The sequence below is a fragment of the Sinocyclocheilus rhinocerous genome, unplaced genomic scaffold (genome assembly GCF_001515625.1).
Source record: "Sinocyclocheilus rhinocerous isolate Xijiao unplaced genomic scaffold, SAMN03320098_v1.1 scaffold953, whole genome shotgun sequence".
NCBI classification, from domain to species: Eukaryota; Metazoa; Chordata; class Actinopteri; order Cypriniformes; family Cyprinidae; genus Sinocyclocheilus; species Sinocyclocheilus rhinocerous.
This window is the reverse complement of record NW_015643169.1, coordinates 421,361-445,983: the sequence shown is the minus strand read 5'-3', so window position 1 is coordinate 445,983 and position 24,623 is coordinate 421,361. Positions and strand designations below refer to the sequence as shown.

The 24,623-nt window shown below is 36.2% G+C and overlaps 2 protein-coding genes, 1 long non-coding RNA gene and 1 pseudogene across 3 annotated transcripts in view; all 4 read right to left on the bottom strand.

The window, feature by feature from the left end:
• The window catches only part of LOC107756986 (probable E3 ubiquitin-protein ligase HERC3), a 28,866-nt gene extending 19,959 nt beyond the window's left edge, over nt 1-8,907 (bottom strand). The window contains exons 1-7 of the mRNA XM_016574318.1: nt 8,814-8,907; nt 5,811-6,133; nt 4,346-4,505; nt 2,519-2,595; nt 2,199-2,420; nt 1,901-2,026; nt 282-476 (exon numbers count right to left, since the gene is read on the bottom strand). Coding sequence (XP_016429804.1) covers nt 282-476; nt 1,901-2,026; nt 2,199-2,420; nt 2,519-2,595; nt 4,346-4,505; nt 5,811-6,036 — 1,006 coding nt within the window. The 5' untranslated portion in view covers nt 6,037-6,133; nt 8,814-8,907. The remainder of the gene's footprint in view (nt 1-281; nt 477-1,900; nt 2,027-2,198; nt 2,421-2,518; nt 2,596-4,345; nt 4,506-5,810; nt 6,134-8,813) is intronic.
• A 1,328-nt stretch (nt 8,908-10,235) lies between these two features.
• LOC107757019 (probable E3 ubiquitin-protein ligase HERC4) lies at nt 10,236-19,511 on the bottom strand. Its single transcript, XM_016574357.1, has 24 exons — nt 19,152-19,511; nt 18,782-18,896; nt 18,621-18,697; nt 18,282-18,503; nt 16,812-16,903; nt 16,585-16,715; nt 16,319-16,446; nt 16,141-16,211; nt 15,945-16,054; nt 15,652-15,711; nt 15,441-15,546; nt 14,167-14,353; nt 13,920-14,083; nt 13,757-13,831; nt 13,326-13,421; nt 13,154-13,237; nt 12,960-13,061; nt 12,675-12,815; nt 12,185-12,351; nt 11,977-12,037; nt 11,453-11,523; nt 11,108-11,291; nt 10,907-11,009; nt 10,236-10,697 (listed from the first exon to the last, which is right to left on the bottom strand). Exons 1-24 carry the CDS (start codon nt 19,363-19,365, stop codon nt 10,486-10,488), a joined length of 2,973 nt encoding a protein of 990 aa, XP_016429843.1. The 5' UTR covers nt 19,366-19,511; the 3' UTR covers nt 10,236-10,485.
• Nucleotides 14,955-15,345, bottom strand: LOC107757020 (uncharacterized). The gene is made up of 3 exons (XR_001641889.1): nt 15,323-15,345; nt 15,145-15,215; nt 14,955-15,058 (listed from the first exon to the last, which is right to left on the bottom strand). It is a non-coding gene; the product is annotated as an uncharacterized LOC107757020 (long non-coding RNA).
• Nucleotides 19,512-20,297: 786 nt separating the features above from the next.
• Nucleotides 20,298-24,623, bottom strand: part of LOC107756985 (probable E3 ubiquitin-protein ligase HERC4) — a 7,114-nt pseudogene continuing 2,788 nt past the window's right edge.

Sequence of the window (24,623 nt, the reverse complement as noted above, 5' to 3'; positions counted from 1 at the left end):
AAACAGGGCAAATTAACCTGAGACAGCAATCCTATAAAAGTTCTGAGGTCGATCTACTGACAATGCGCAAATAAAAGAACACAGATGCAGCCAGATCATTTTCATTATGAACCATCCTTTAAGGTTCCAACAGAGTTAGAAGAATAATGAAACTGTAATGATCATGCACTCGTCAGGTCAGATAAATTGTAATTAACATTTAGCTTGTTATAATCTATTTTGATTATTTATTTAATCCATTCACAATATACGACAATGGCCTGGTGATCATGTGAACATACTTGTGTGTGTATTTCCAATGCACAGGGGCTGGATGTTTCTGACAGGAAGTGGGCTCTTAGCATTTCCTCTGAGGCCTGTACCCAGCTGGCCCTGAGTGTTGCAGCCGAAAGCGTAAACCAGACCAGTGGAGGGCACGAATGCCAGGGTGTGGTGCCTGTGACGTACACACAGAGGTGTGCTGTCAAATATCCCATCTCATACTTATCTGATGACTGCATGCACAAAATGAGATATTTATTAACCAGACTAACTATTGCATGTTGAAGGCTTGTTTATGGAGGAGCAAAATTCATTTATGGAGGAGTATAATTACTATTTGACAAGAAATGGCCTTGTAATAAGTGCAATGTAAATCACTTTGGATAAAAGAGTGTGCTGAATGATTATTACTCAATTAAAAACATGTTTTATTCTTCTACACCATATTTTTGTTCCTGCAATTTTTGTTACACAGCAAAACACATGGCAGCATTCAACAGTTTGATTAATTTCAATAATTATCTACTGTATACCAATGGTTAACATATATGGTTTTTCAGTGGATGCTGATCTCCAGAGATCGGGATGGTATAAAATATATGATAATATAATTTATTGCACATTAATTTATTTTTAAACGGTTTTAAAATAATTTGTAATAATTTATCATTTACACTACTGTTAAAAAGTTTGGGAAGATCAAAATCTTTTTTAATGTTTTTGAAAGACTATCATATGTTCACCAAGGCTGCATTTATTTGATCAAAAATACAGTAAAAACAATAACATTGTGAAATATTATTACAATAAAAAAAAAATTCTATGTGAATATATTTTAAAATGTAATTTATTCCTGCCAAGCAAAGCTGAACTTTCAGCATCATTACTCCAGTCTTCAGTGTCACTTGATCCCTCAGAAATCATTCTAATATGCTTCTAATATTTCATATTATCAATGTTGAAAATGCATGTTCTGTGTAAACCATGATATGTTTTTCAGAATTATTTGATAAATAGAAATTTCATTTGTTTAAAACTGAAATATTTTATAACATTATAAATGTTGTTACTGTCACTTTTGATCAATTGAATGCATCCTCGCTAAATAAAATTAATATTGCAATAATAAAAAAAATTAATAAAACTGTATTAATACACAATATTTACTCAAAAAATAAATAAATAAATAAATAAAATAAAATTATATAAACATGTTTTATTCTTCTACACCATATTTTTGTTCCTGCAATTTTTGTTACACAGCAAAACACATGGCAGCATTCAACAGTTTGATTAATTTCAATAATTATCTACTGTATACCAATGGTTAACACATATGTTTTTTTCAGTGGATGCTGATCTCCAGAGATCGGGATGGTATAAAATATATGATAATATAATTTATTGCACATTAATTTATTTTTAAACGGTTTTATAATGTTTTATAATAATTTGTAATAATTTATCATTTACACTACTGTTAAAAAGTTTGGGAAGATTAAAAGATTTTTTAATGTTTTTGAAAGACTATCATATGTTCACCAAGGCTGCATTTATTTAATAAAAATGCAGTATAAACAATAACATTGTGAAATATTATTACAATTAAAAAAAAAATTCTATTTGAATATATGTTTACAGCACACTGCTATATTTTGGCTGTTGATCAATACCTTTGTCAAGGCAGCGGTGTGCTCCTCTCCACAGCTGATGTACACCACCTTCTGTGAGCGCAGGAACTTGATGTGACAGGGAACAGCCCGATCTGTGATATCACGGACAAAAATGATGCCACTCTTTTAATCCTATTCAATTTGGACTGACAGACAAGTCCTATATAAGTAAAAGTAAAGTTACAAGAAAAGTCAACTTAAGAATTCAAACCAGCAACCTTTTGGTTACCTGGTTTATAACCTCTAGGTCAGTGTGCGTTTTACCTTGCTCGTCATTGAGGCCTAGCTGCCCGGCGCTGTTCTTCCCCCAGCCGAACACGGCTCCAGAGAGCGACAGGGCGAAGCTGTGGTCTCCTCCAGCGCTGATCTGAGCCAGTGGGATCCCACACAGAGATTTGAGCGGTTGAGGAGACAGAGTGCTCGGCTCTCCCTTCCCTAAACCCAGCTGACCGCTGGAGTTCTCTCCCCATACAAACAACTGACCGTCTGAGACGAGGAGGACAGCGGGAAACCTCATTTACTGGCACAGCAGAAGTACAACAGAAAACAAAACCATTGATATATCAGTGAAAGTCTGCTCTTACCTTTCGAAAGTGCTATGCAGTGTTGTTTGCCACACATTACTTGTGAGATTCGATGCTCGCATAATTTTTTAATCAACCTAAAGAAATACAAACTTATTTAAGAAAGCAAGTTCTGGACTACATCTCCTAACAATGTAGCTGGTTAACCAACTGCTAAATAACAATACATACAAAATACATAAATATATACATATACATAAATGAAAACGAGGTCCACATGGAATTTGATTTTTTATTTTAAATATTTATTTAGTTAGTTATTTACGGTGCAGAAGCTGCAATGACTAACTAACTAACTGGGAGTTGCCGTTTCTGTTAATTAATAATTAAATTCTCAATTCAATAAAATTAAAGGGAAAAAAACAACATCTAAATGGAACAATTATTCTCAATTTTTTATAAATTATAAAATAATTATATGTATTTTATATAATAATCAAAATGATGTATTTTGAGAGTTACACATCTGTGTAAAATCCACTGCAGAAGGTATTATATAAATAAATATTCATATTCCAGAAGTACTTGCTGCATAACCACTTATTAATTTTTAATAGTTTCTGCACTGATTGTGGGGGGAAACCTGCAATTTTGTGGAATCACTGAATTTATTTTTATTTTATTTATTTATTTATTTATTTTATGCATTAATGAATTACTGGATGCATGGATGATTAATGGATGAACTAACTAAGGAGAAAAAAAATCTCAAAATGTTTTTTTTCTCTTAAAAACACAAACATGCACATTCACAATTATGTTTTATAAATAATTAAATTAAATTGAAATAAAATAATTATAGAATTTGTTGTATAATAATAAAAATAATTTCAAGAAAGTACAAAATATGTACACCACTTTCTCGGTCATGTTGATTTCACGTTGTCATAAATATAAAACAAAATCGCATATAAATAGGAAAGTCATTTAGTATTATGTAAAAGGGTCAAAGGTCCAAGCAGGTGGATGCATTGTTGTAATTTAATGTTGTAAAGGGTTACATATGGTAACTACTATATGTTAAATGGACCTGAGAGCACTGCACAATTATTGGTAGCTGAAAGCATTATCAAAGTATCCAAAATATTCAATAGCGAAATACTTGGTTTACTGACAGACCAAGAATCTCACAGTTAAATGCCAGTGGCCTTTATAATGTCACCACCATGTAACCAAATAAATAACCCTCAATCATTAACTCGCTCTGACCACATTGTGCTTCTGAAATTATTCAAATAACTGAGACGACAAGTGATGTTCACATTCAAATAAAGGACAGCGTGTCAGGAAATGTTGTTTCATCTGTTTTGGGTTATTCAGCAGTACTAGAGCCAACATTTAATCCACAACAGAACAGAAGAGCTTTCAGCAATAGCACATCATAACTATCATTAAGTCCAAATCACTTGTGTTCGGGGCCCCCTGCGGTGTGAAAGGCCCCATGCAGAGACCCCCTCACGAGCTTAGGAGGCAATTAAATCCTCATTAGATTTCCCTATCTAGAGCAGACGTTACAATGAAAAGGAAGCAGCATCTGAAAAAGCATTCATACCACAAAAATAGGAACGTATAAATGTAATAACAGGAAGCAATGCATCACATGCTTGAAACTTGACTGTTCTCATGCACATCTGACAGAAAACAAAACAGAAAACACTGAATTATGAGTTTGCAGTTCAACATATTTAAAATGTTAAAGAAAAGTGTTTTGAGTGAACTATTCCCTTAACTCTGCTTTTGACATTTTAATCAGACTGCTCTCATTTATGAGTTTATAAAACGTTATTTATTCACAAAACTTTTGCATAAAGTGCTGTAACGTTTTACCTGGGCACGCGGACCGCCTCTTCAGCCGCACCCAGACCGAGCTGCCCTCCTTCTCCGGCCCCCCAGGCAAACACCTGCCCCTGCTCGTTCACCACCAGAGAGTGAGCTTGCCCACACGACACGCCGGCGATCTTCTGAGCATCCAGAGCTCCAACCAGCTCTATGAGAGACACCCACAAACAGCCATTACATTAAAATCACTCTCCAGCCTTGATGCTTACACAGACATCACTCATATCCCATTTACAGATTTACTGCAGACACTGCTAGATTTGCTTTGTGCAGTAAAAGGTTTGTGATAGCTATACTGTTTTTGGAAAGATTACAATATTAGAAATCCCTGTAACATAACATATAACATTTATAATATTACAAAAGATTTCTATTTCAAATACATGCTCTCCTTTTGTAATCTCTATGCATTTAAAGAATCATGAAAAAAGGTTTCAACAAAAATATGATGATGATGGGTAGTGTCTAACAAGTAAAACAAGATGTAGACACCTAAGTGACAAAGCAAAGTTATGTGGCATCAAAACAATGTCACATGCAATCTTTTATTATCTTACCAAGCTGTCAGCAATACAGCACTGGCTTAAAGGAAACCAAAAATAAAACTGTGGTAAGACAAAACTGAATGCCTTTTTAACCAAAACCACAGCGGAAGAAACTTTCATTCTCCAGAAACAAAATGTAGGGCATTACAAACTAATGCAAAAACACACGTTTCTCACAAGAGCTTTTCTCTATAATCTGCTATAATAATGATGAGGGGGGAAGAGAATAATTGCTCAACATCTGTTAAACATTTTATGCTTAACATAGTAAATAATAGCTAATACAGCTATTAAATAAATAAATAAAACTAAATAAAGAACAAAACTTCTTATCTTATTAGCACAGACAGGTAAGAGTCTGTCTGCTGCTTGGAATTGTTTTCTTATAAACCGGATTAGCAACTCTTGACTGGTGAGTCCCAGTGCATACTGGATAAAACAAGATCTGCTGTCATCACTGACTGTTAATGCAGTTTAATACTAGCATGATCAAACAAAAATGTTTTAATAGGACTAAATCCAGGGCAAATGATTAGTTTGCTGCCTCATTTCTAAGAAAAATGCCAATTTGATTATATGTGTGCCAATATATTGTGCTTACATGCAATTGTTTATGTCACATTGTTTGAAAGGACGTGACATAAAACTTCAGCAGCAACATGAGAAATTATTTTTCCATGTTGTAAAGTATGTTCAAACTGAATTCATGGCAAAGGTGCATTTTAACATTAGTATTGAATTTTGAAGCATTATAAACGGGTTCTAAATGTTTGAAAATAATATCTGTGGAATTACAGGCATGGTATCTAATATTTAGCATCAGCAACAAAAACCTAATGTCTGAATCTATTTGTTGGGGCATCATTGGTGCTTTTAGAGAGATATGAGCGTCAGTTTGTGTCAGTTACCTGGCCTCCATCCTCCCTTGTCATGGCCCAGCTGACCACAGCTGTTGGAGCCAGAAGCGTAAACGCTCCCATCATGGAACAGGAAGAGTGAGTGATGGCTGCCGCACGCAACTTCTTTAAGACCCCTCCCGTCGAACATGCAACAGCTCCTCGGCTCAAAGACAGACGCCTCAGACGCACCGATGCCCAGCTGACCCGAGGCACTGCTTCCCCAGCACAGCATCATGATTCACACATAAAGAGGGTGACAGATGGAAGGATCCGGAATAAGGGAAAACTCCTAGGCGGTACCGCCTTGTCGTCTCCGCCTGTAAGTGACGGATCTGGAACAGAACGAAAAGTCTGGCATGAGAGGCTGGAAAGCAAATAGGTGAGAAATCAGTGGAAGGGAAGAGGTCACACCCCATTCCTCTTTACATATCGGACAGAATGCAGATCATAAACCACCTGGTGTGGTTAAATAAAACCACAGATTTACTAATCCATCTGTCTAACTCAGGGCCGTTTCTAGGCATAGGCGAGCTAGGCGGTCGCCTAGGGCGCCACCAGCTGAAGGGGCGCCAATGAGTGCACGTACTGGCACTTTTAGCAGGGTTGTGATAAAGAGTGGCACGGTCACCCTGAAATATGACTGCCGCCCCCACTGGATCCCCCAACATTATTGGGCTAGAGTACTGTCAATCTGACGATGCCTGTATGCCACTAGATCAGAGTGCTGTCAATTGCTGCCTGATTGTTGCATGCAAAGTTTGCATTTGGAGCGCTCAACAACGCCATTAGATCAGTGGGCTCTGTCAGTGCTTTGGCAAGGTAACACTTTTTTTTTGCCATGCAATAAAGCTAAGTTCAAAGGCCAATTTAAAATATTGGTACAGTAAATAAAGTGCACAAAATCAGTATTTTGTTTAGGCAGTATTTGTGGCACTTTTGTGGCACATTTGTCCAAATATTTGTGGCAGATTTGTCCAAAAGGTGTGCGTTTTTTGCGCCAATGCATTGTTAAAGGATCAGCGTGTCATGTAATATTCCCATATAAACTTTAACATCCAATTAAAAAATATTTGTATAGTAAAATTTGCTAATTCACGAGATCAATACATCCTTTATTAGACCGCTTTGTCGAGTTAAATGCATCCTTATGGAGGTGTCGAAATGCTGAATCAATTCATTCACTTCCAACAGCGCTTAATGGGAGCAGCGTCATAGAGGGCTTTTATATGTAGTTTGGGGTAACAAAGGGGTTTTATAGGTTTGACTGAAATAATAATGCAATAACTGACACTTTAAATCAATGTTTCAAAAAACAACAACAAAATTTTTTAACAAAAAACAGATAAAGACAAAAAAGTAGCCATTTATAATATCTAAACAATATGTAATAGTATAGCATATAGTATCCAAATCAAAATGTAATAAAATTAATTTATGTGTGATTTATGTGTAAATTATGTGCAATGTCTTAGCCACTAGGGATTGTTACATAGGGCTATACAGGCATCTAGTGGCAACACAATGATATTACAGATACTAAATTGTGCAAAATGTTTATCTTAACAGTCAATTTACAAATAATGCATTCAGATTTGTGGAACTCAATGCACTGAATCTCCACAAATTAGTGTCATTACTATGACAACCAATTTGAATGTGACAAGCAACTGGTGTCTGAAAAGAATTATATATATATATAAAACTATGAATAGGGATTTCGCCTAGGGCGTCAAATTGGCTAGAAACGGCCCTGGTCTAACTCCTCCAAAACCTACTGAATCATCACAATTCTAGGCAGGGGACAGTTCTGTGTTCTCAGTTATAATACTAGGGCTGGCTAATATATAAAATATCCACAATTTTGTAAGCAATATATAACCATGCAACATCATGAATATTCAAATTATTTGAATGTGCTTGACGCGTTCCGAAAATTGTTTGTATGTTCAAGTTGAATTTATGGTAAAGGTACGTTCTGAACATTGGAATCAACTTTTGGAGCATTCTAAATGGGTTCTAAACGTAAACGAGTTCGAAAAGTGTTCTAAATGTAATTTATGGGGAATCATAGGCGTGTCCTGAACATTCATATCTTATTTTTGACAAGTTTCTCAATATAGGCCTAAGTTTAAAAAAAAAAAGGTAAGTTCTGAACATTAGAATAAAAATTTGGACCATTCGAATTATGATATTTTTGAAGAGATATACTTTATGCATTCCGAGCGTTCGACTTTTTGCATATTACTGTTGCGCTCTTAAACTTTGAATCGAATTCTAGAGCAAATGTATTGATGGCAAAGCTACGTTCTGAACATTAGATTTAAAATTGTAATGGATAAATTATGAAATTTATAAATGGGTACTGCTGAACACTCGAATACATTTTCTGTAGAATCATATGAGTGTTCTGAAAATTCGAATCTAATGTCTGGAGAATCATAGGCGTGTTCTGAATGTTCGAATCTAATTTTTGAGCATCATGAACAAATTCATAACATTCGAATCGAATTCTTGGGATGTCATAGGCGCGTCTGAAATATGATTACATTATTGGAGAGATATGTGCGTTCCGAACATTCGACTTTTTGCGTGTTACTGACGCGTTCTGAAAGTTCGACATTCAAATCGATTTTATGGACGTCATGGGCACTTTCCGAACCTTCTATTCGAAAATACATATGATGGCCATAAATGCTCTCTAGATTTAAAAACACTGCAAAAGTCTTCCATATGTGGGTCCAATCCGAGTTCGGCCTGTAAGAACAAGCCTGACGCATTTCATGTCTTTAACATGTCAAATCATGATATAGTTCATATACTGCAGATATTAATACTCAGACATCTCATCAGACTGTACATGCGTTACAGTAGCTCAATGCTAATATTCAGGATAATGTCAGGACAAACTGACACAACACCGCACTGAATCATCACGAAAATGCAGTCCCCTGTCTAACACAAGTCAAAAATAAACATGTATTTACGGAGGTGATTTAAAGCAGATAATGTTACCTGGTAATGTGCATTTCGTCTCCTGTTTATTTTGACCGTGTATTACTGGAATGGTTTCAGTTTAATGGTTTCCGACAAAAACAAGGAAGTTACGACTCAGATTACGGCGTCACTGATCACGTGCCTTCTGTCAACCAGCTCAAATAGCGTTTGAGTCACTAGAGGGCGACAATGAGTATAGCTTTGTCAATGTACATGTGGCCCTGATAGTTTATTAACAAATGCAGTGTTGGAGATTGATTTGATTTAAAAATGGTAGCATCAGTAAATGTACCCGAAATAGCTAAGCACCATGTCAGATGTAAAAAGCCAAGATTTGATAATATAAAATAACATTTTTATGTTTAAACTCTAGTGCATAAGTACGGTTAAAATGTGGAATTTGACGTAGCTTCAGTCGTTGAGTCCATTGTAGTGGAAATGAAAAAAAAAAAATCCAACTAAAAACTAGTTGGCACAAATCTTGATTTTAAGACTGATTTCTACATTGGAGAAGAGAAAAAGCTGAAAAATCCACACCTTTTCTTATTTTTAATTTTAATATTTTCATTATTTAATCTTGGTTTGAAAAAAAATTGATAATAATGATAACAATAAATAATAATAATAAATAAATCAACATAAAATATCTGTATTTTAATATAAAGAAAAATCCACACTTTTTCTTATTTTTAATTTTAATATTTTCATTATTTAATCTTGGTTTGAAAAAAAAAAGATAATAATGATAACAATAAATAATAATAATAATAATAATAAATAAATAAACATAAAATATCACCCTCCCAGAATGAGATGATGGTTGGATGCTCAGCATAAAACGATCCTTCATATGTGGTGTTCTATTCATCGAAAGATATATATATATAGTCAACATTACTTGTTCACAATGTCAAGAGCATAGTAGTTATGACATTTCTACATGTGTGTAAGCATGGACCTGTTTGAGCTTTTTCTTATTTTTAATTTTAATATTTTCATTATTTAATCTTGGTTTGAAAAAAAAAAGATAATAATGATAACAATAAATAATAATAATAATAATAATAAATAAATAAACATAAAATATCACTATTTTAATATAAAGAAAAATCCACACTTTTTCTTATTTTTAATTTTAATATTTTCATTATTTAATCTTGGTTTGAAAAAAAAAAGATAATAATGATAACAATAAATAATAATAATAATAATAATAAATAAATAAACATAAAATATCACTATTTTAATATAAAGAAAAATCCACACTTTTTCTTATTTTTAATTTTAATATTTTCATTATTTAATCTTGGTTTGAAAAAAAAAAGATATTAATGATAATAATAAATAAATAAACAAAATATCAATATTTTAATATTAAGAAACATTTATTTTAAATTAAGTTATAAATACAACTCATCACAGAAATTACAGCATTTAGAAAATAAACCTCTCTTATCTTCCTCTGAAGAGAAATATTTCTCTGGTAGTGGATATAAATGTAAACTTTGTATTTTACCAAATTTCTTTTTCACACATTAAAGCAGAAACTGATTGTTAAAGTAGAGTCCTACATCAAACCCAGTGATTCAGCCATCCCCACTCTCCCTAATATATTAAGAAACAGTCCCTTTTACAGCCAAGGAAGATCAAGGATCAAACTTTAGATCTTAGTCAGTGTACTCCATCTGCCTCATTCTTCCCAGAAGCCCCTCTTGTGGTTGATGGCTTCAATTACTTTAGCCTTGAGTGTTTCCTTGTTCTGATAAACAGGAAGGTCTAGCAGAGAATGGCAGGTGAGGGCCTGTGGTAGATGGTCCTGAGTAAAGCTGAACAGGGGTCTCACGCTCATCTTCACCGCACTCATACCCAGAATGGGCACTTTCTCGAACCCTGTCAGGAACACTAAAGAAAGGAAAATGGGGAAAGATGCATTTGAAAGCACTCTGGATGTGTTTTGGCATATAGTACAAAGGCAAAATTGTAGGAGCAGCTAGAGTAGATGCAACAACTAAAAAAAAAATTTAAATTAGATCTCTTTTCAACAAACAACATTTTTAATAATTACTAGACACAATCACAGCACCATTCAGTATAATTACTAGTGAACTTACATAGAAAGGCCTTCTTCTCATTTGATGTCAGTTCCTCAAACACCTCCCAGAATGAGATGATGGTTGGATGCTCAGCATAAAACGATCCTTCATATGTGGTGTTCTATTCATCGAAAGATATATATATATAGTCAACATTACTTGTTCACAATGTCAAGAGCATAGTAGTTATGACATTTCTACATGTGTGTAAGCATGGACCTGTTTGAGTATGTCCCAGTCATATTCCTCATTGCCCACCAGCACTCCTCTCAGCTCCTCCGGCTCAAACATCTCCACCATGCATCTGTCACACGCTTTGAAGAAGCCTCTCTTGAATTCTTCAAACGCTTCCTCCACTGATTTATTCAGAATATAATCCACGTACTTGTCCACAAAGTCTGTTCTGTAGCAGAAATTAAAATAAAAACAATTAAGTTTTTCATCTTAGTAAGATTATTAAATATTATCTTATGTCGAAGATTAAGATTACAATACTTGTTCTAGTGGCAGTTATATTGGTATCGCCATATAATTAGATTTCTTTATAAAATAAAAAATCCTGACCTGTTATAATTTGTGACCAATTTTCCTGGCTCAGCTGGATCCAGTTCGACTTCTGTTCCATCCCATACGATCTTTTGTATAAAGATAATAAACTGTTATTTTTCAAAAGATAATGGGTCTCATTCACTAACTGTGTGCAAATTTGTGTGTGAAATCTGTGTCCAAACATTTTCACTTGCAAATCATGATTCACCAATAACTTTCATATTTCATAAGAAAAAGAAAAAAAAAACAGAAACCATACATACACAAAAATCACATACTCTAGCTGGCCTATATAAAATCATAAACAAGTAAGAAACTGGTGAGGTTCCTCTGCATAAAAATGCAGATCCGCGTATGTGCACCTGGTTAATGAGTCTGTAATTTGGGTCTGTATAAAAGTATAAAAGGTGTTTCCTGTATTTGAACTAGTTTATGAGAACCTTAAGAGCACGCCTCAGCCTTTAGAGTACGGAGAGCCCTTATATGGAGATGGTTTGTGCATGTTTTATGCAAATGACACGAGAATCAAGCAAACTAACCGTGAAGTACGTATCCATTTTCTTAACATCATCGCTGTAGTCCAGGGTGTACTGCAAACTCCTGAGAACATGTTTCAGATTGATTAAAAAATTTTACTCAATATGTGATAGATGGCAGTACATACATAGAGCATGGAAATATATTTTGGCGGTCATACAAAAAAAATACCAAGAGAATCAAGATAACCTTAATTGTAAAAACACTCACTTGCCAAGAACCGGACTAAACTCTATCAAGTCTTCTAGAGACGGTTTGACATCGAGAAGTTTCTTGAACAAGGCTAAAGGAAAAGGCAGATGCACTACGGATGTGTTGTTGAAGGCCAAGCCACACAGAATCCCAAACAGGAAGTACTTCTCCTTCTCCACGCTGAGCTGGTGTGGGATGATCAGTAAATGTAAAATAAAAATGGGAAAACACAAAAGCAGCATTAGGTATGTAAACTCGCTAGACTGACGTGTTTGACTGTTGCGCTGACACAGCATTCTAAAAACACAGAGTTCAAGTTAAAAGAAGTTCAACTTTTTAAAAAAAAGTATTGAGACCTCACATTTTTTCCCCATTCCACTCTCCGCGTCTCACATTTTTTCAAAGCAAAAGCATGTTCTGTGTAAACGGCCCTTTAAGTATGTAACTAACCTTTGTTACCACTATTTACATCTTTAGCATGACCTACTGAAAAAAGTCTTTGCCTTACCTTTGTGGGGAACCAGCCCATAGTGTTGCTGTCATTGTACATGAGCAGCTGAGACTCTGGTGCACAAAGCTCTTTAAACACGTTGTGAAAAAAGTCCCTCTTGTTGACATCTGTTTTTCTCATATCCTCCTTGTAAAACACCTATGTTAGATAACCAAAAGAATTCGTTCATACTGCAGCTCGTAACTGTTTGTATGTTCCTGTCTTGGTTTGAAAATAAAAACTACATGCAAAAATATTCTGTATGTTACTGAATGAAAGCTTCACATTGTTCTCTTTCCTTACCGACAGCCAAAATTCTCTGAGATGTTGCTGAGTGGCACTTCTCAGCTGATGGAAACAATCCTCCAGCAGAGCTGTACGTCTCAGAATCAGATTAAAACTACCCTGCAATTCAAATATTTCATTCTGTGATTACAAAGAATATGGACACGGAAGTAATTCCCAGGAAACTTTTTTTTAGGTCAATGCAAAATTACCTGCCATACTCTGTTCTTCATATAGCTACATTTGGCCTCCAGGTTAAAGATGCATGGAAGCGATATGAGATTTTTTAAGATTGTCTAAAACAAAAGAAATAGGAAACATCCGAGTTACTGGAGCTGAAATTTGCATACATATTAGATATGGCCAAACGTCTTTGTTGCTCACATTATAGTAGTTTTGCTGGGCCATCAATGCATGGATTTGTCCAGTCAAGTTAAACCACTCCAAATTGTTACTCACATCTTCATTGGTGGTTTCCAGCTGTTGATTTGGGGAAAACAAAATTCTCTAGTATTTGTAAAAAAAATTGTTTATTATAAGTTGGAATTAATGGTCGATTAGTATATTAATACTGAAATTATCAATGGACAGCTGTGGTTAACTGCTTAAATCTAACCTAAAAACTGCAGCCCTGTCAAAAGATAATGTGTTTTCGGATATGTTTTTGTGTACTGTATGTTTTGAATAACTTCAGTCATTTATGTATGATAAATACAGTGATTGCTTCAATATTTACTGGTGCCTATCAAAAATACATAGATGATAATGTATAATTATCAGCCAAAAGCCCATATACACAATTTTTTGGTTCTCACCACATCTAGCAGATCATTGATCTCATTAATGATGAAATCACTCTTGGTGATGTTTCTGTTGGCTCTGCAGCAGACCTTCACAACAAAGACACAAATGCATATAATGTATATGAAATTTAGAAGGTTAAATGTTTACATCTGATCAAATGTATAATAAAGGCACCTGATACACCATCTGAAGGATCTGCACAAATTTCGGCAAGCGTGTCATTATGTCCCAGTTCATAGTGTCAGCAGCCATCCTGCCAATTAAATTAGCAGATGCTTTTTTAAATAACTTCACCAGGCCTTTGAGGCAATCATCCGGGAGTTTGGACCAGTTCATCTCTGAGAATATTACAAAACACAAAAATGCTGAGACAAATACCACAAGGATAACAACACAAAGGCTGAAAGGTCTTCAGCTTTACCTAAAACCTTGCGAGCATCAGGATTCAGCTGAAGAATTTTGGAGGCCAGAGCTTCAGTGAGTTCAGTTCGTTGTTGTTTCTGGAGACGTCTGATGAGTTCAGGGAGGAGAAGATAAACTCTCAGTGATTCCACACCAGCTGGATTTGGATTCAGAGACGGCAGCATCTGTTGAACCACCTTCACTACCTGAGGTACAAAAATTACTAACTGCATCTTATTATTTAAAATGTAATTAAAAATTTTTTTTTTTAAATATAAATGTTGGATTCACCATTACCTCTGACATTGACCTTTCATTCTTTGATAACTTTGCAAAGGATGTTTTAGCCAGATCAAAATCCAAACCACAATGATCCTCAGACGTCTGATAATGTTCGTCACGACTACAAAGACAGACATTTACATTAACATCTGTGTTGGAACTCATTTTAGGCACAAAAAGGAGGAATTAGTAGATCAGACTTTCTAACTCTGATTAGGATATTTACCTTGTTTTGAGGAAACTTCCATTCAGAGAGGCAGCAGAGGAGAACACTTTGTTTATGTCTCTGTTAACAACAAAGCTATACTTTAAATAATAGTCTTTTTATAGTTTATTGATATTAATTACTATGTCTAAAATTCATTATGTCATTGGCACAAATGTCTTGATTCATTGATGTTAAGTAAGATGTTAAGAAAGACTATTTCATGAACATACAGTAGTATACACAAACTCAGGAGCCTTTAGCCTTTATATCTCAAGGTAAGCACAATACATAAAACTGAGTCAAACACTCACTTTTTTACCACTTTCCATGGATCACTTCCCGACAGCCATCGGTCAATCATTCTGTCATCTAATGTCAAAATCCCTCTGCTTGGATTTGGTTTAGACTCATTCCCAGGTTCCTATAATAAACACAAAAAACATAAGTAAAAGCAATAATTTAATTGTTAAACAATTTGTGAATGAAAACTGCCATGTCTTACTTTACCTTGAAAAACAAGGCAAAGGAATGATTCTCCCCAGCTATGAGTTTTTCAATCGTATAATCATGATTACATTCTGTGTGCAACAAATATTTAGCTCAGTTTAGAGTTCTGAACAACATCTAGAGTAAAAAAAATATTCATACCAAAATACCCTAGTATTAGAAGATAATTTTTAATTACCAGTTGGCAGATTCACAGGGAAAGGCACAGACTTATTGATCATTTTTCCATTTCCCAGCTGCCCTTGCTGTAATTAAAAATTTTTTTTTTTAAATATAAATGTTGGATTCACCATTACCTCTGACATTGACCTTTCATTCTTTGATAACTTTGCAAAGGATGTTTTAGCCAGATCAAAATCCAAACCACAATGATCCTCAGACGTCTGATAATGTTCGTCACGACTACAAAGACAGACATTTACATTAACATCTGTGTTGGAACTCATTTTAGGCACAAAAAGGAGGAATTAGTAGATCAGACTTTCTAACTCTGATTAGGATATTTACCTTGTTTTGAGGAAACTTCCATTCAGAGAGGCAGCAGAGGAGAACACTTTGTTTATGTCTCTGTTAACAACAAAGCTATACTTTAAATAATAGTCTTTTTATAGTTTATTGATATTAATTACTATGTCTAAAATTCATTATGTCATTGGCACAAATGTCTTGATTCATTGATGTTAAGTAAGATGTTAAGAAAGACTATTTCATGAACATACAGTAGTATACACAAACTCAGGAGCCTTTAGCCTTTATATCTCAAGGTAAGCACAATACATAAAACTGAGTCAAACACTCACTTTTTTACCACTTTCCATGGATCACTTCCCGACAGCCATCGGTCAATCATTCTGTCATCTAATGTCAAAATCCCTCTGCTTGGATTTGGTTTAGACTCATTCCCAGGTTCCTATAATAAACACAAAAAACATAAGTAAAAGCAATAATTTAATTGTTAAACAATTTGTGAATGAAAACTGCCATGTCTTACTTTACCTTGAAAAACAAGGCAAAGGAATGATTCTCCCCAGCTATGAGTTTTTCAATCGTATAATCATGATTACATTCTGTGTGCAACAAATATTTAGCTCAGTTTAGAGTTCTGAACAACATCTAGAGTAAAAAAAATATTCATAACAAAATACCCTAGTATTAGAAGATAATTTTTAATTACCAGTTGGCAGATTCACAGGGAAAGGCACAGACTTATTGATAATTTTTCCATTTCCCAGCTGCCCTTGCATCCCACATCCAAATGAGTAGATCAGCTTTGACGATGCGACTGATACGAGTGTGTGATGTCTTTATGAAAGAATCAAATGCCTAATTACTGAACTGAACCAACACATCACACATATTAACTATGTGAAGAATTTGAAAGAAATCTGTAATATTGCTCTGAAATGCTGATTGCTAATAAAGCTTATGAACAGTCTTTACCTCCCACATGTGACCTGTGACACTTCAGATCCCCACAGTTCAGCAACCACCCGCGGACGATGTTCGTCTTTAAATGATTTGTGCCCAAGCTGACCAGAACCTCCTGATCCAAATGTGAATACTGTGCCGCCCTGAAACATAAACTATTTACTACACTTTCTGTGCAGTTTGTTGTATGCTAAATATGGTATTATAATATGGATATATAAAATATAACAAAATAATACCTTTGATAAAGTGGCAGTGTGTTCCCCTCCACATGAGATGGACACAGTTTTCTTCCGGTGAAGACTATTTACAACCGTTGGGACGTGTCTGTCTGTGGTGGAAAAACGCTCCGGTTACTAATGTAACTTCGGCTCCCTGAGATAAGGGAACGCGCATTGCATCAAGGACGCTTATGGGGAAACTCCAGTTTACTCTGATACTGAAGCCTGATTTGTTCACGTTTGTGTAGTTGACTGCTATATAAGTCGGCTCTGAGCGCTCTTTATATCAGAATCTTTCAAATCAAGCGACAGTCTTCGACTCGCGTGCAGCCTTTATAGCACGGCAGCCTACGCAACGCTCGTTCCCTTATCTCAGCGAGGTAACATAACCGAGGTTACGTTAATAACCGGAGCGCTCCCTTTCGAACGGTCTCTCCCGTTGCATTAAGGACGCTTATCCAATAGCGCTGTGTAAGCAAGTGCAGAACGAAGCCGCTCTGCGAACCCAGCCCCAGAGCGCCTGTACCGAGGGCTCCTGTAAACCTGAGCTAACAATGAGACCCAAGCCGCTTAGGCTGAGGACTGCATAACAAAACTTTCTCCACTTACAGAGGGGATTAGGTAAACTTAAGCGGCTGGTGAAGGTAGATGGCAATGACCAGTCGTTAGGCCCAAATTCAAGACATGAAACACTGACTGACAGTGCTTCCAGGTCACCGACTGGCTTGACCAACGCTAAAGCCAAAAGGAGGGTGGTCTTAAGCGACAGGGGCCGCAAGTCGGCTGACTGGAGTGGCTCATCTTGAGGCAGTTGATGTGTAAGCATTGCTCCAGATTTGACCAGGAGCCGAACGCCAGTCTGCCCTCGTACAGAGCTCCCCAACCCGAGTTGGAGGCATCTGTCGTGACCACCTTCCTCCTGGAGGTCAGTCCCAACGGGACACCTGATTGAAACAGGCAAGGGGTTTTGCAAAGGGCCACGGCTCTGATGCAGAGGTGGGTTACCCTGAGATGAAAAAGTCCCAGGCGCCAAGCGTGGGAGGGGACATGGGCTTTGAGCCAATACAGGAGGGTCCGCATGTGAAGCAGGCCCAGAGGAATCACAAAGGAAGCAGCTGACCTGAGGCCGAGCATCCTCTGAAAAGCCCTGAGGGGACGTGAAGTCCCGAGTCTGAATGACACCGCTAGCCGCTGAATTATCAGGGAGCATTCCGGCGTAATCCATGTCCACATCTGGGCAGAACAGATAATTGTCCCCAGAAAGACTACTCGCTGGCTGGGAGACAGAGAGCTCAGGCTTCAGTATCAGCGTAAACAGAAGTTTCCCCATAAGCGTCCTTGACGCAACGGGAGAGACCATTCGAAAGGGAACAGTAAATCCATTTACATATTCATGCTTTGATATAGATTTGACACAGTATTGCACAAATTTAGTACATTTATATGTAGTTTTATTACTGATTTAGCTTTTACATGATGAAACAAGACCTGTAGTGTCTCCGAGGCCCAGCTGTCCAGCAGAGTTCTTTCCCCATCCAAACACGACTCCAGAGAGAGACAACCCAAAGCTGTGGTCTCCTCCAGCGCTGATCTGAGCCAGTGGGATCCCACTCAGACTCTGAACATGTTGAGCAGACGGAGAGCCGGGATGATCTTTCCTCAAACCCAGCTGACCATGAGAGTTCTCACCCCATACCAACACCTGACCATCTGAAAGAGCAACAGCTCTGAACATCTACACTCAAATCTCAATCAATTCATCTCAATCATAAGATGTCTAAAGATGAAAGCAAAATGGCAGATGTTAGATGGAATAGTTGTTAATACCCTTAGTTAGTGCCATTGAATGATGGTCTCCACATGCGATTTGAATCACCTGCCTGTTATCCAGACCTTCGAGAGGCCTTTAGAGACAAGAAAATCTGTCAGATAGATATCTGTTTTTATCATTTATAGTCATTTATACTGCTATGCCTACATAAACAAACCTGCACACAGTGGGTTTATCCATAATGAGAACTTTTCCTCCATAAGCAAGAAGAACCGCACCATCTCCTCCACAGACAATCAGTCTGATTCTGTCATTCTTTAGCTGTAGTTGCTCTGCAGTGAATAAAACATATTCACCAGTTCAACTTCTGTTCAGACTTTAAATGAACAAATAGACACTTATATAATTATAATTAATTCCAATTTCATTAAAAAGTCACAAACATTATAGCCTACAGTATAGCTCAGGAGCTCATGTAATTTCAAATATAAATATATGAAAATAAAAGATTCAAGAACTTTATCTGTTAAGTATTATATAAAGATGTCTTCAAATTTATAAATTAAGTGTAATTTAGTGTATCATACTTAGTTTTCCATCATGATCACAGTCTTCACTGCGCAATCTCAGGACCCAGACCTTCCCATCCCGGATGAATCCAACAAAACTCCGTCCAGCTGACATGTCCCGAACTGCTGTTTTCGGACACACGGACCGTATTCCAGAATTGCCATGTTTGACTTTGTCCGGCTGCACCAGCCCGAAACCCTCTCTGACCTGCGCTCCCCAAAAACACAGCATGATCACAGCTGACGGATGAGACGATCAGACTCCAGCAGCGTCTCTCTGCATCCCCGCTCTGACAGACGAACACACTCTCGTTAAATATAAAGACAAAACGAGAGCGAAACTGCTGACTGTTTCGAAAATCATGGAACCTTGTTAATTAAGCGACTTCCCACGAAACGAAAGTAGGCTAATGTTTGTTGTCACTCTTCCGCGTTTATATGAGCCAGAGACAATGAATGCATTATAATGGGAAAACGAAAGCAACATCTAGGCAAAATTCTTCCACACCCTCCACTGTGTTTCATTTATTTCATGAAATTACTTTGTGCAGCCAACTGATTAAAAAGAGTGGCGCGCTGAAACTGCGTGATAACGTACGTGGTCATGTAGTAGCCTATTGTTTAAATTAAGCGAGTTGTACAATTACTTTCTGGAGGTTCGACTATTTAAATTATTTACCCAGTAGGGGTATTTGAAATGCAGTCGAGGTGATTAATTGAGCGCGATTTCACCAAGAGACCTTAACAGGTCGAGGCCCAGGCTGCCGTGTCATAACCATAGACTGTATAAAAACAGGTCATAAGGTCATAACCCGGGAATGGAGTTGGAGGAATGTAAATACTCCATGTCTATATAAACCTGGATTGTACAAAATAAATGAACAAATATTAAAATATTTTAATTTAATTTTTAATTCAACACACAGAAATTACAGCATTTTGAAAAATCTCTTATCTAATGTCAAAGAGAAATGTCTTGCCAACAGAAATCTTCTGTGTATATAAATGTAAACTTATTTTTTTCCACTCATTAAAGCAGAAATTAATTGCTGAAGTATGTTACAACAAAGTTGTTACAACAAACCCAGTGATTCAACCATCCCCACTCTCCCTTATATATTAATCAAGGATCAAGGTTATGAGCCCAGAACTCCAGCATCTGCCTCATTCTTCCCAGAAGCCCCTCTTGTGGTTGATGGCTTCAATTACTTTAGCCTTGAGTGTTTCCTTGTTCTGATAAACAGGAAGGTCTAGCAGAGAATGGCAGGTGAGGGCCTGTGGTAGATGGTCCTGAGTAAAGCTGAACAGGGGTCTCACGCTCATCTTCACCGCACTCATACCCAGAATTGGCACTTTCTCGAACCCTGTCAGGAACACTAAAGAAAGGAAAATAGGGAAAGATTTCAATCATAGGAGCAGCTATAGCTGCTAGAGTGGATGGAAAAACTAACAAATTAAGCTTAATTTCTTAAATTAGATCTCATTTTGACAAATGCCATTTTCAGTGATTACTAGACAGAATAACAACAATCAATCACGGCACCATTCAGTATAATTACTAGTGAACTTACATAGAAAGGCCTTCTTCTCATTTGATGTCAGTTCCTCAAACACCTCCCAGAATGAGATGATGGTTGGATGCTCAGCATAAAACGATCCTTCATATGTGGTGTTCTATTCATCGAAAGATATATAGACAGTACTTTATTGTGCAGAATGAGAAAGCCTTTTCTGAATAAGTAAAGAGCATAATAGTTATGACATAGTTATGACTAGTGAATGTTTTGACCTCAGTTTCTCTTTGACATATGTGTTAGCATGGACCTGTTTGAGTATGTCCCAGTCATATTCCTCATTGCCCACCAGCACTCCTCTCAGCTCCTCCGGCTCAAACATCTCCACCATGCATCTGTCACACGCTTTGAAGAAGCCTCTCTTGAATTCTTCAAACGCTTCCTCCACTGATTTATTCAGAATATAATCCAAGTACTTGTCCACAAATTCAGTTCTGTAGCAGAAATAAAAAATAAAAAAAATCAAACATTTTTTTAACATTGAGAAATGTTTCAAATATCATCCTCTTTAGAAAAAAAAAAGACCTGTTATAATTGGTGACCAATTTTCCTGGCTCAGCTGGATCCAGTTCTACTTCTGTTTTATCCCATGTGACCTTATGCAGTTGAGGAAATGTGTTATTTTTTTTTTTAAGTGATGTCTATAAAATATATTTTGCAGTAACCTTATTATTCATGGAACATGATGAGATCCAAACAAACTAACCGTGAAGTTCATGTCCATTTCCTCAATGTCATCGCTGTAGTCCAGGATGTACTGCAAACTTCTGAAAGCATCATGTTTCAGATTCATTAAACAATGTCACTTATTATAGTACCTCCAATTAGCTATTCTAACTTGCATTGGTCTTAAAAGAAATACACTGTAAAAAAAAAAAATCAAACATTTTTTTAACATTGAGAAATGTTTCAAATATCATCCTCTTTAGAAAAAAAAAAAGACCTGTTATAATTGGTGACCAATTTTCCTGGCTCAGCTGGATCCAGTTCTACTTCTTAAACAATGTCACTTATTATAGTACCTCCAATTAGCTATTCTAACTTGCATTGGTCTTAAAAGAAATACACTGTAAAATTATAGATGGTAGCACATATGAAACTATCACTGGTGTATGTTATCCAGTTTAGTGGATATTATACAAAAAAAAATTTAAAAAAAAGACCATTGATTAGTCGATCAATATTAAGTATTCCAGAGACAAGAGTAATAAAGCTAGAGATATTAAAAGAGAAACAAGATAACATGGATTAAAAACACTTACTTGCCAAGAACCGGACTAAACTCTATCAAGTCTTTTAGAGATGGTTTGACATCAAGAAGTTTCTTGAACAGGGCTAAAGGAAAAGGCTGTCAGGGTCCTGCCCTGACGGTCATGTCTGTTCTGTCTTTGTTTAACGTTTCCTTGTTTGTCTTGTGTCTGAGCACATGGCTTTGTCTTTGTTTATGTTGGCCATGTCATTTTTGAGCGAGATGCTAACGGTCTAATCAGATTCAATGATCTATGCCAAGCTACAGCTAAAAGTGCTACCGCCAGACCCGGAGATCGCTGAATGCATTCGAAAACCGTAAAACTGAACTGTTTAACTCTAGGGGAGTTGTAAAATTTGCCTATTTTCAAAAAAAGTTGAGTGTTCCTTTAAGGCCAAAATGAAAATACAGCAAACTGTAAAAACACAATTTATATCACATTAAAAGAGGCCTGACTTAACAAAATTGTATTACTATGTACGTCTTTAGCATAATGATCTAATTTAAAAAAAGTATCCTTGTCTTGTCAATAAACCTCACTCCCTTGATCATTCTGCATCTGGGTCTCTCTCTAGTAAACTGCTGTGACAAAACCGTGACAAAGGCAGATGCACTACAGAGTTGTTGTTGAGAGCCAAGCCACACAGAATCCCAAACAGGAAGTACTTCTCCTTCTCCACGCTGACCTGGTGTGGGATGATAAGTGCCTCAGAGTCAGCTCAAAACAGCCCTGTACCAAAAGCATTTAAAATGATGTGAGCACAAAGAACATGGACGCAAAAGTAGCTTTCAGAACAATTTCAGGTTGATGTATTACCAGCCGTTCTCTGTTTTTCAAAAACCTACATTTGGACTCCAGGTCAAACATGTGCGGATATGATTTCAGATTGTTTAAAGCTGTCTGTAACAGAAGAAATTTAAAAAAGTAAGCTATTTTATCTGAAATATGCATATATATCGGATGTATGCAGCCAAATATCTTTGGTACTCACATCATAGTAGTGTTTAAATGCCACATATAAACCAATGTCAGTCCACTCACAATCCTTCCAATCTTCCTCATTGACATGCAGCTGTTAATGTGGAGGAAATAAATCTCTTTTATTTGATCTTTCTTCAAACATTTCCATTGTGAGCTTCAATTAGTGATCTATCAACATAGCAGACCAGTATTTGACTTTTGAAATTATTAACAGACAACCATGGTCGAATGCAGTGTTAGTTTCCCCTCGTGTTACATCTACAATATATACTTTTATGATAGCTACATAATAGCATCAGCCATCTTCCACTCTGTTCCCATATAGGTTAACCAGTAGTAAGAATTTCACAATTTTTGGTTCTCACCATAATTAGTAGATAAATAATCTCATAGATCATGAAGTCACTCTTTGTGATGTTTCTGTTGGTATTACAGCAGACCTTCACAATAGAAACACAAATGTATTTCATATATGAAACTAAGGTTAAATGGCTTTTTACATGGTACGTAAAGTAGTAGACAGCAAGTTTTTGCATTCTTCCATGAGGTGATCACTGTAAAAATACTGAATTCTGTGATAAAAGTAAAATAAACTAACAACGTTAAATAAATAATGTTTGGTTTTATAGCTTGTATTTTATAGTTACTCCAGTTTTCACAAATCGCGTTCTCTTAAAGCTGAGTTCGTTAAATCAGTTTTAAGAAAGTGTTTTTATGAAATGATTTCAATTGAATAATTACTGTTTACTATTGTCTTTTTAAAGGTTGGTTACATTCATAACCTGAGACGTTCCCATTCGAATGGAAACTCACACTGCGTCCCCCACAGGACACTATGAGGCATTAAAAATTCTGTCATTATTTACTCACCCTCATGTCTTCCAAACCACTATGACTTTCTTTCTTCTGTGAAACATAAAAGAAGATATGCTGAAAAATGTCTCAAGTCAATGGTAACAAAAATTGTTTGCTTGCATGCCAAAATTCTTAAAAATACCCTTTTTCAAGAAAAAAAAAGTCATTGCTGGTTTGGAATGACATAAGGGTGAGTGAATGATGACAGAATTTTCATTTTTGGGTGAACTATCCCTTTAATTTGACCATAGCCGAACAAAATTCATGTCACAGGACAGAACAGAGTCAATGTTGGCTTTTTTATTACATATAAGGTACTGTAAATGTCAGGTCGCTATTAGAACCCAGTTTGAAAATATGTGCTGTCAAACCAGGATGGATGTCTGTTAATGAAATCACACCTCACAGTGGCTGGGTACTGTGTAAAAAGCCCTTACGTTTTAATTTAGTCAATTTTGTCTTGTGATATAATGTGTAACAAAAGGCACCTTATAGACCATATGAAGGATCTGCACAAATTTCTTCAAGCGTCTTGGTATGTCCCAGTTTATTCCTTGAAAAGCAATCTTTTCAATTAACATAGCAGATTCTTTTTTAAATAAGTCCACCACGTTTTTGAGCCAATCTTCAGGGAGTCAGGACCAGTACGTCTCTGAGAATATAACATAACAAAAATAAAATACTTAGACAAAATAATATAAAATAATTAAACAAATACAACAAGGACAACTACACAAAGGCTGAAAGGTCTTCAGCTTTACCTAAAACCTTGCGAGCATCAGGATTCAGCTGAAGGATTTTGGAGGCCAGAGCTTCAGTGAGTTCAGTTC